Source organism: Zeus faber, assembly GCF_960531495.2.
Source record: "Zeus faber genome assembly, chromosome: 10".
In the NCBI taxonomy this organism is placed as follows: domain Eukaryota; kingdom Metazoa; phylum Chordata; class Actinopteri; order Zeiformes; family Zeidae; genus Zeus; species Zeus faber.
In genome coordinates this window covers 15,432,191-15,444,231 of record NC_137199.1, presented here as the reverse complement: position 1 = coordinate 15,444,231, position 12,041 = coordinate 15,432,191, and the positions used below count along the sequence as shown (strand labels likewise).

The window sequence follows — 12,041 nt, the reverse complement described above, 5'->3', positions numbered from 1 at the left end:
CTGACGCAACCAATCAGAGCAGAGAGAGGAAGGGGGGTCGGGGGAGGGGGGGCTCAGGGACTGACAGGCGAACGTTAAAGCTCCCCGTACAGGTGCATACAGATGGGACAGCTGCCAACATTGACATTTCACTGACGCTGACAGCTGGCAGCAGCCACGAGCACGGGATTGTGTGTGTGTGTATGTGTGTGTGTGAGAGAGGGAGCGAGGGAGTGTGTCTGTGAGAAAAAGTGTGTGTCTGTATATGACATGTCAGATGAAGTGAGCAAGAATGGGTGTGCATGAGTATAGAGATTGTATCTCAGCTGAAGGTCGGTCTGAATCACATAGGACACACACACATACACACACACACACACGTTTTAGTGATGAGTTCTCACTGTCCTGGCTATGATATGAATATGGAAGAGGAAAGCAGACTGCTCAGTGACACCGGGACAAGGTGATGGGGGTGGACAGTATATGTGTTTGTGTGTGTGGGTCTTTCTGTGTGTGTGTGCGTGTGTCAGCAATTGTGCCAGGACAGCAGGTGGCAAGTCAAAGGACATCATTGACCTTCTCTGTTCTTCCCCCTCTCTGTATCCAAGTCCCAATCTATCACGCCCAAGTGGTAAGCACTTCTCAGTCTATATCCAGAATGTCTGCGGTTAAACACACACACACACACACACACACACACACACACACACACACACACACACACACACACACACACACACACACACACACACACACACACACACACACACACACACACACACACAAGCGTGCACACAAGACAAGATGGCAAGACTCTACAATGGAGGCAAAAACACATGTATGCAAGCATAACAGGGATGTGAGGGGAGAAAATCATATAAGGTTAGGAAAAATACTCTTTTGTCACCTTCCATTGTTTGAATCCCCTTCCTGACTTCTCAATCAATAATAACATTGTGTTTCTTTCAATGTGAGTCAAGCTGGAATGATCCGGTGAATGTTGGCTACTGCTTCAAAAAAAAAAAAAAAAAAAAAAAAAAAAAAGAAAATTAGAGCAGTTTGGGGATATAAGTGCCGTACCGTAGTTAGGGGGGCGAGGATGGTGCAGAGAGTGACAGGTCAAGAGGTGAGCGCCGTATCAGGTGCTTGACAATAACGGTTTCCCAATTGCAGGTGACTATAACCAATCGACATCACAGACCAAGGGCCTGTGTCCACCACTCATTTCCCCCCCTCTTGTTACCAATGAGGACGGAGCGTATGCACCGAGAGAAAAGCACCGTGGCCATGTAACTTTTTCGAGAACACTCCGAGCACTTCTTGTTTCAAAAGGTTTCACCTTTAGGAAAGGCGGTCTTTTCCCGTCATAGTTGCTTTTTTTTTTTCCTCCAACTAACCAATCACAGAATAAATAGGGCTGGACTAAGTAGGTCAACCGCAGAATGTGACGGAGTGGAATCAAGCGTCGTAAAAACCACATGAGTGCAGCTGAAGAAAATGAGGCGGCAGAGAGCGCGAGAACAGAAACACCCGATGGGAGACCGCAAATCATGCTATCCCTGCAAAACGTTTGACAATTAACAATTTAAAACAAGACAAACCGTAAAAAGACAAGTTGGACTTCTAAAACCTGAAAACTTAAAAATCAACCGTTTGTGTTAGTCAACACTGACGCATGGTTGCCAACGACTTCTAAAATTTAAGCGTCGGGCCTGCGTTCCCTGTCTGGTGTGGACTGCCTGTTCTGACAGCTTTAAATCTCAGCAGCCATTGAGGTAAGAGCACACTGGCTGGCATTGATCCACAACGTTTGTGAACCCCCCCCCCCCCCCCCCCCCCCCCCCCCCGCCAATAAATCCTGATCGATTTATGCGACGAGCGAATGAAACATCACGGATTGTACCTTCATATATCGAATTGCTATAATTACAAAATCTGAATAGTTGTACAATCACAATGGCTTCTCATTGGCAAGAACAGTGACCAAAGCGAATCAGGGACTCCCTGGGGATGCGCGCGCGCGCAAACACACACACACACACACACACACACACACACACACACACACACACACACACACACACACACACACACACACACACACACACACACACACACACACACACACACAGTGCGGGATTTGTTCAAAGGCTGATGTGAGGTGCTGTTTTGACACCGTGCCGCAGAAGAATGTAAATGAGCAGTCGGCTGCTCCACAGGGAGAGGAAGAGGGGTAAGAGGGAGAAGAGGTGTATGTGAAGTGGGGGAAGAAAAATAAATGAGTGTGCGTGCACTTCTGTACTGCTCTTACCTTTGGAGGCTGATGGAGGAGGAGAGTGGTGGGATGGACATGAAAGGAAAGAGAGAGGAGATGACAGAGGGTATCAGGGGAAGACGGTGCTACCGGTCGTTATGATGTAAAAAAAACAAAAAAAAAAACGTCAATGAAATTGGGTTTTTGCAAAATTTTTGAACACACACCAGCGCACGCATGCACTCACTCTTTGTCTGCGAGGAAAAGGCCAGCGTGAGTTTGGCAAAGAGCTCGTTGTTTTCGTAGGACTCCTCTTGGGCCTTGATCCAGAAACTGTTCTCCGTCATGTCCTCCGGTCCAATCTGTGGGGGGGGGGGGGGGGGGGGGGGGATCGATAACAGGTTAAAGAGACCGAGGTAGGCCGATAAAAATATTAAAGGCGGGAGAAGAAGAGAAACCCTAACCCTCGAGATGTGACCAGAGATGATGCCACGGCGGAGACGGACGTCGATGACCCAGAAAAAAAAATGATGAAAAACAAGGCCACGATGAAAGCGAGGGCGAGAGAGGAAGCGAAAAGAGATGTGCGTTTGAAAACCCCAATAATAAATACACCCACTAGCCAGACAGGGGAGCAAGAGACAGAGAGCATTGTGCCCGGAAGAGAGACAGGGGAAGACAAACAGAGAAGAGAAGGAGCAATGAGGAAAGAAAGACAGAAAGAAAGAAAGAAAACAAAAGAAAAAATGATCACACCAGGCCGCGCGAACCGTGGAGAGGCGCTAGCCGTGGAAGCGGCTAAATGAAAAGGCCCTTTCGACAAAAGGAACGCTGCAGGTTTTGAAAGGAAGACACGGCGGAGCGAGAGGCACGAGAATGCACAGGAAGGAGGGAAAAAAAAAAAAGAGGAAGAGGAGAAGGACGGCGGCATTCATTTGTTCTGATCCACATTCTCTCCGTCTCACTCCGCCGCCTTCTTTGAAACCACAAACAGGCCCGAGCGTCTCACACACACACACACACACACACACGGAGGAGCCGCCGAAACGCACGGATTCTTCCTCTCTTTCTACCTGCCCCCCCCCCTTCATCGTTTCTTCAACACGGCTCGCCCACACTCAACCACTGTCTTTCACGACTTCCAATAGAAACTTTGTGTGTGTGTGCGTGTGTGTGTTTCACCTCTCGCTTGTGTTTCTTGAAGGAGGAAAAAAAGATGGAACGTGACGCACGGATTGGAATAAGAGGCAGAATCAAATGCAGAGAGAAGAGAGAGAGGGTGTAGCTTCACAGATACGAGGCCTTTCATTATGGACGAAAACCTCAGGGAGTGATGGGGAGTTTGGTGGGGGGGGGGGGGAAGGACCAGAGAGAAAGAAGGCGAAGGAAATGTGATACACTGCAAGTTGAAGGGCTGTAGAAAGGAGGGAGCAAGAGAGAAAAAGAAAAAGAGGGGACGGCGGCAGCGCAGGGCGAGACCAAGTGGTTGGGGGAAAAAAAAAAAAAAAAGTTAATTTAAATTACAAAAGAATGCTGTCCTTTTCTAGCAGCAATTTAATTATCTTTCAGCGGCAAAGTTAAAAGGAGCAGGCTTATTAAAAAGCAATTTCTGTGACATCCTCGTCAAAAGGCCTCTCACCAACTCGACTGAAAGAAAGGCGGTGGGAGGGTGGGGTGGGAAGAGAGGCTGGCTAAATGCTGATGAAGTCGACTGAAGCCATTAAACAGTAGCTTTGGGCTAAAGAGACAGAGGGCTGTTTTGATGTTTTAACCATCATAGAGAGGAGCGGAACATGAACCACACACACACACACACACACACACACACACACACACACACACACACACACACACACACACACACACACACACACACACACACACACACACACACACACACACACACACACACACACACACACACACACACACTTTTGGTCAGAAGCTCACTGTGAAAGTTCTCATATTTTTGTCTTTTCTCTCTCTCACACACACACACACACACACACACAAAAACAAGCGCACCCTCAGCTAAATCAAATCATATATCTCGACACATTTGCATGTTGCACTAAACTAGTTTAAAGATGTAAAGTCTTGCTCATAAAATATGAATACAGATGAATCCATTCAGATGATCTAAATGCTGATTTAAATTCAACATTCAAAATATATATTTAGGGGCAATACAAATGGTTTTCGCATGGTTTTGGTTCCATACAAATTTATTCCAATCAAGACTTCAATGGGAGAAATGGCCGGCTGTGAGTGACTGTGATGCTAACATGAAGAACCAAATTAACTCTAGGGATGCACCAATAGCACCTTTTCAATGCTGTACTAATCGATGACGTTTGAAGAACAGCATACAGACGTTTGAGTCAGGGATCGCTAAAACATGATGACTGACCCATGGTGTGTTTTCATATCCATTACAGGCATCTTAATGCTTTCATGTGCAAGAAAAAAGCAGAAACCCTTGTAGCCTTTCTTTTAATGTTCAACATCTTTGACGCGGCTTGTCACATCGGGATAGAGCTGCACATTTTTAGATCTCTTTTTTTTATTATCGTCAAAAGTTAATGACTAAATAATCAATAGTCATTAACCGTCTGGAGTGTTTGGTCTCTTTTGCAGTTTTGCTTTTTCTGGTAGAAGCACTTTCTTCAGCATAAACTCATCAGGTTTTGTCATTTTGTCAATTTGTCAACAGACTGTACAGCTGGCAGCAGCCAAAAATAAGAAAAAAAATGGAGAACTTGTAAATATAGAAATCAATACCCTTGGAGTCTGCACTTTTGACAGCAGTTTTTTCCCCAAATGTTTGTATGAGTTATGACAAAACATAGAAAGGATGTTTTTTTTCTTGCGGGCAACAGCAGATCTTGCGCACGGCGAGTTATCAAATCCATGTTCTGAAATATCCCTTACAGAAACATTACAATAACATTTAACAGTTTGACAGGTTTTCAGCCTGTTTCTTTGTGCTACAAGCCAGAGGTTGTCACAGGCGATAAATGTGACTTCAATGAGTTAAGAAAAATTGTCAGAGAAATTCCATAATAACGCGCAAAAGAACAAGACAAGAATAACTAACAGCCAGCCGGCCATTAGTGTTTAACTCAAGCAAAACATTCAAACTAAAAAGTAAGAGAGGGGACCAAATTATTATACAAACTTGTTGAGCCTGAATGAGGTGATAGAACGATGAAATTGACTATAAATCATGAGCAACTGCTCAGGCTTATTATGAGATGCATATTAATTAAAACTCTTCTAAAGCTAACTCACCTTGCTCCAGTTGGCCCTCTTCAGCTGGACCTCGGGCTTGTATTCCTTCTTCGGCTGAAGTCCAAAGGGCAGCGGAGGGGGTGCTGGGGCACCCCAGCCTCCCATGCCGGGTGGAGGCGGCGGGGCCATGCCCATGCCCGGCGGGGGAGGGGGTATGCCAGGACCCCCAGGCGGAGGCGGGGGTGGAGGTGGGATTCCCATGCCCGGAAAGGGTGGAGGGGGCGGTGGTGGAGGAGGGCCCGGCATGCCTACCATACCCGGTAGGGGGGGCGGTGGGGGAGGAGGCGGCATGATGGCATGGCCCGGGAGAGGAGGCGGAGGTGGAGGAGGAGGCATGACCACTTGTCCCGGTAAAGGTGGTGGGGGTGGCGGGGGTGGCGGAGGGGGTGGGACACCAGTCTGGCCTGGTAAAGGGGGAGGTGGGGGAGGAGGAGGCACCCCCCCCGCCATTGGCACGGGAACGGTAACAGTGATAACTTTGGTTTTGGCCTCTTCCAGGGCCTTGGATAGATTCTCAATCTGGAGAGAGGGGGAGAGAGAGAGAGAGAGAGAGAGAGAGGGAGAGAGAGAGGGGCATTTTTGGAGAGCTAGGGAGGAGGACAGTGTTGTCAGGAGAAAACTTTTTCACCTGGGAGTGGAAAATATTCAGGCATACATAAATAAATCAAGTTGAGATGCGACAAACACAAAAACAAACAAATCACTATTAGATATTCTCTCAGCCCCAACATGTTCACTCCAGCAGCAGTAGTGGTCGTTCATCAATCTGTTTCCTCTGACTTTGAGGGAGAGAAGCGGGAGTGGCAGACGTGGAGGGCCTCAAAAGGCCGCCTGTCTGAACAAGGCTGCAGATGAAGAGCCGGGCGAGGCTTCATACGCCGGGACAGTGAGCGATCTCTACATGCGAATAAATCTTTGACGGGCAGCGTCTCAAACGTGGAGAGTCAGCCATCTCGGAATAAGAAGTGCTTTTTGATGGCTTTGATGTGAGGGGCTTTGGACAAGCATGCATAAATGTGTGTTTGTGAACGTGCTTGAAACTCTGTGTGCGCGAAAAAAAGATTCTGCTGGCATCAGCCGCTTTGGATCAGGATCGTCTTGAGGTCTGAATAACCCTCTAACTGACACGGACAAACACGTATGGTTTCAGGCACACGCGTACGCACAAATGGATCCGAGCAGACTGTTTTGGGTCACTTGTGTGTTTGTGTGTGTGTGTGTGTGTGTGTGTGTGTGTGTGTGTGTGTGTGTGTGTGTGTGTCCAGCTGGTGTGGCAGCAGGACACTAGACAGCAACACACCCCTTGTTTCTTTCTCTGTTGCATCATGTTGAAGGCCCTATCGTCTAACGATACCCTCAATCGCTCCAGGCTCCGTGTCAGTGAGCAGTATGGCTGGAGGATATGGTTGTGAATATTGAATATATTGAAAATTGGGATATGAGACTCAATATTGTCTGGGACGATATCAAAATATAGTTAAAATGTTGTGCTCCGGGCTGCATTATAGTGAAGTCCGTTTCTGAACTGCAAAGACCGCTAGTTCTGTTCTAATCAATACCTCTATCTGCTTGGTTTTGTTATCCACATTACTGATGATTCTTTCTAAAATATTTCTTGTGTGTAGACATCTTATGAAAGCACCAATAGCCATCAACAAAATATGTTTCAACAATCAATAAATGATCGTGTGTGCTACTGGTCAAAGAAATATTGCCATATTAGATTTTAGCAATATCGCTCTACGCTAAGGAGTAGCCGTACAAAGATGCTGTTCATTCTTTTATTATTTATTACGTTTATTAAGGAGATTGGACCGATAACGTATCTAAATAACCACATTGATTTAACATTCTTCCTTAGGTGATTGTGCAGAGATCGTTACCACTGTCGACTTAGGGAGATGTATACTGACCAAGTAAGGCACAGTATTATAGTTGTTTTATACTGCGTTGTTTTATACATTTCAAAGATTAATTCTGTGTGAAAGTTTATATGTGCAGTTAAAAGATTTAGACATGTACGATTTTCCTCCTGGCATCCCAAAGATTCATTTTTCGTAATTGTTTATGTTCTTGCATTCCAAAGATTAATTCATGTATGTGTTGTCAGAGTCTTGCACTCCCAAGATGCTGGATTTTGTCGTCTTTTATTTCAAGATGTATTTGACAAAAATTTATGTAATACGGAGATAGAAAGACGGGTTTTCGGATTCCGATTATAGAATAGGGTTTTCAATGCCTCACCATGAAGAGGCATGCCCACCTCTACAGCTAACTAACATAAACCCTCCTGAGAATTCCCCGACTAATGGGAAACCTCTTACGAACCCCTCGACCAATGGCCGTTGAAGGAAGTCACTTCCGGTTCTGCATCCTTGAAGCACATAAAGCCCCGATACAACCACTCATCAGTTTCTTTTGCTCCCAAGGATCTCGCTCTCTCGCGACCATGAAGTTAACCTGAAGGACTTACTTTAATTTTTTTTACCTGCCGCTGTGGCAAACCGCATGCCTGTTCTCTGGAAACCACATTTTCCAAACCGCACCGCAGCCATGTCACAGAGACCCTCCGGTATGCTTGAAAGCATACCTAGCGTAACTTGAAAGCTTTTCTTCTTTTTACCTTCACTTAAACCTGGTTGAAGAACCACCGTTTAAAGATCCCTCGTTCCGGCTCGAATAACCATTTTCAACTAGTCACTTTTCTTGCGTTGAACGAACGCACCAGATCCACCGAACCCGCCGACACGCCACCCAACCACTACGTGCCAAGTCTGGAATAATTCCTGCCGTACCTCGACGTTCTAGGACTCGACAATACGGAAAGATCCATGACCATCCTTGCCGTTCCGGACCAGACAGCCAGCGAGCCGATCCGGTGACAAAGGCGAACGACTCATCGGAGCCGATACAGTGATCCAGACAAAGACTAAGCCAGTGCGCACCGGACCTCCGGTAAAACATGGCAAAGTGATGTCGGGTAGCACGGCGATAATCTCTTTCTTTTATTATTCAGTTTAGAATACAAAGTTGTCCCTCAGAGTGCATTTACAGTAAGTCCCTCTCAGTCAACCTCTCCCTCTTTTCATTGTAACCACCATTTAATTTCCCAGAGGTGAGTTTGGGTTTTAACCTACTTTAACTTTGATTTTCTACCCCAACCTATTTAACCTACTATATAACTCTTTTATAAAAGATAAACATTCATTGTTCGATTAAGAAGTACTTGTGTATTTATCTGACATGTGTGGGAATTTCTGAATGTGAAATAACCGCTTCCCTGAGAGCTGAGGACCTTTGTCGCCGCCCGTGCGACCATGAACTAAATTACAATTTTCCAGGTTTTTTTTTTCAAAAATCTGGTGGCGCCCAACTTCGCCAAAATATGAATATTAATTATAGGTCCCTATCCAGTACACGTTGTTGTACTTTATTTCTTCTGCCTTGGTTCATTTTCCTCTGTGTGCCTTTGAGTATTTGTTTACATCCTGCTGCGTGCAGAGGCGCGGTTTCTAGCGAGATTTGGGGAGCATGGGGGTTCTCCGCTGTGGTCTCCACGAAGCGGTCTCCACTCTCAAAACATTTTATGGTCCCGCATACGGGAAAAAAAATTATCGACTTCTGATTTTGGATGCTAAATCGGACATGAAATGAACGAATGATACACGGATATTCCTGTCTATTTACATGCCAACGTTCGGCGCGTCGACAAGGGTGTACTGCTTCCATCAAAGCCAATCAGGGCTGGAGCCGATAAATACCTGTGTCTATTGCAGGGTTATTTGTCAGAGACTGAAACCCGGGTGTAACCTTTCCCACTAATGACGAATGCCAGTTGTTAGTGGATGTTACCGGGTTTTTCGTGCAGTGGGAAAGAGGTGTGTGTGTGTGTGTGTGTGTGTGTGTGTGTGTGTGTGTGTGTGTGTGTGTGTGTGTGTGTGTGAGAAAAGAGGCATGCTTGCATAGGTTTGATTCATTAAGTTTACCAACTACATTAATCTGCACTTCCAATATAAAAACGCCCATTCTGTTGAGAATAATGTCTCTTGAATGCTTTCCAACTTTTAAAATACCCAAAGTGACTGCCTCTCCCATTCCGGTTTTTGGGATGTCATAGTAAGGATGAGAGCTGAGCCTTATCCAGGTGTGTGTGTAATCACGCCAGCTACAGCAGCCAATTGGATTACAGCAAAAAATCCCTTGTTCCATTGTTGGCATTGCAGTGTGTGCGTGTGTGCGTGTGTATGTGTGTGTGTGTGTGTGTGTACCTGCTGCTGCAGCGTGCCCAGTTGCTGCTGGAGTCCCTTGTTCTCATGGTCTCTCTCCTGCTTGGAGTTGGCCAGCTGCTCTTTCTCCTGGCTCAGCTCCTGCAGACGCTGCTCGTAGTCGCCCTCCAACTTCTTCAGCTCCACCTGCAGCTCGTGGCGCGCAGTTAACTCCGTATTCAGCTGAAATACACAATTAGCAGCGGAGATGCAAAACATATTTCCGTGCTCAGGTGTACATGGTTGCGTGTTGTTAACACAAGGACACAACGGAGCGACATAAATGCTAGTCAAGCTTGCTTACACTTTTACACAAGAACCTACAGTATATGTAAAGGACAACGTGCAGCAAGCCGGTTATTATTTTGTAATGATGACGGAGCGGTTGGCTGCACATTACCTTGAGTACATTGCTACTTACTAGATAAATTACTACAATGACACAGAATTTTTATTTGAAATGATTTTATGAGAAGTATGCCTACTTTATGAATTTTGGCTATGAAAAATAGTGCCCAGCAGCGTAGCTAACACTGTAACAATGTAGTAAACTATCCGCCCTACAACAAAAACAAAAAGCCAAACATGAGACCAACCAGTACACTGGTATCAATGTTGAATTCGACATTTACATTAATCGTGAAATGAGACATTGGGGATTTTGATATCCATGTTCACATTCATCTATTCCACTGTAATATCTACATAGCATCACAAGATGGTGCTGCTAGCTAGTGTTCGCAAGAACATGTTGGCGGAGTGATAAGAGAAACATGAAACCAGCAGAGATACAATCGCCTGTGGCAACAGTCAGTATTAACAGATCGGCGGTCACTCAGAAATAACTGACCACTGATTGCTGCAATTGACCAATCACAATAGAGTATTTCACAGCATCCCCTAATAAACAAATATCAAAATAATGTCACAGATCTACATAAATTTACTTTGAAGCATTCAACTGAACGAGGAAAGACGAGGGGACCTCGAATGAAGGTTTGTTGTGCGAGGCGTTTCGTGACATTTCAACGTTAATATGAAATGCAGAAAAGCGGGCAGATTGGGAGCGGCCGACGAGAGGTTATTTTTAATTGTGCCGAAAGTAAGTGAGGCCACAGCACCGCTGTGTGAAAGTTCCGGATGGCGAGGAGGTGGCGCGGAGTCTGAAAAGGTCACGCCGTTCATAAATCATTCATTGTTGAACTGATTATTTGTTAAAGTAGATGAATAATGTGAACGCTACCAGCATCCCCCCCCCCCCCCCCCCACCCCGGGTTTGTGTGAGGGCATGTGGGGGTGGGAGCGCACACACACACACACATACACACACACGCTAAAATCAGCTCTCTTTGCACACAGCTGTTAAGGAGCCCGCACCCATTTTCATTGAGAGGGGGCCGCAATTGAAATCGTATTTTTCCCTCACAGTCAAACTTTCAAGGATTCTTCGAGGATTCTTGACAAACATTGTCGAGCGCAATTCACCAACCAAATGAATTCCCGCGCAGAAGTGCATCACACACATTCACACGGCATTTAATTTGTAGACGGCGGATTCCTTCCTCTTGCTGTCAGCTTCCCCGACAGCCTCATCTCTAATCCCCGCCAAAGAGATTGGCCGCAATTACGCTATCATGTACAACGAGCACGATGGTGGTTTGGCCATGCGAGTGTGTGTTTGACGGTGACGCTTAAGTTTGATGTGCGCAAGTTCCTTTTTGTTCAATGAATATTATTACATGTGTGTTTGAAAAGCACGCGTGTGTGTGTGTGTGAGCTACTTTCATCTCCCTCTTTGCAATTATCCTGTCACTCCTATAATGGGACAGAAACACCAGGGTAGCAGCACCCCTGCAATCAAGGCATTTACCCCCCCTCCGCTTGAGTTTGTGTGTGCGCCAGTAGTGTGAGTATGTGGGTATATGTGAGTATTTCTGTTACTTGGGTGTCAGATGTGTGTGTGTGTGTGTGTGTGTGTGTGTGTACTCAATTCTCTCTGTAGCCCACATTCTGCTCACTTTCTCATTTGTCACTGCTTGTCAGAGAACAGTCGGCCAAAATCTCATTACAGCCCCACTGTGCATCCGTGTGCATCGCGGGTGTCTCCATGTGTGAATATGTTTGCATTTACAGCGCATGATTTTCCACGGTGAGAATGGGATTGTGTGCGTGCGCGTGTGTGTGTGCGTGTGTGTGTGCCTGGGACGGAATGTATTGTTGCCAGTGTGTTGTGCATGTGAATAAGTTGGTGG

General features: G+C 45.9%; 1 protein-coding gene across 1 annotated transcript in view; it reads right to left on the bottom strand.

Annotated features, from left to right (window-relative positions):
• The window catches only part of diaph1 (diaphanous related formin 1), a 131,880-nt gene that overhangs the window by 60,372 nt on the left and 59,467 nt on the right, over nt 1–12,041 (bottom strand). Inside the window, exons 15-17 of the mRNA XM_080007677.1 lie at nt 9,793–9,972; nt 5,525–6,043; nt 2,481–2,595 (exon numbers count right to left, since the gene is read on the bottom strand). Coding sequence (XP_079863803.1) covers nt 2,481–2,595; nt 5,525–6,043; nt 9,793–9,972 — 814 coding nt within the window. The remainder of the gene's footprint in view (nt 1–2,480; nt 2,596–5,524; nt 6,044–9,792; nt 9,973–12,041) is intronic.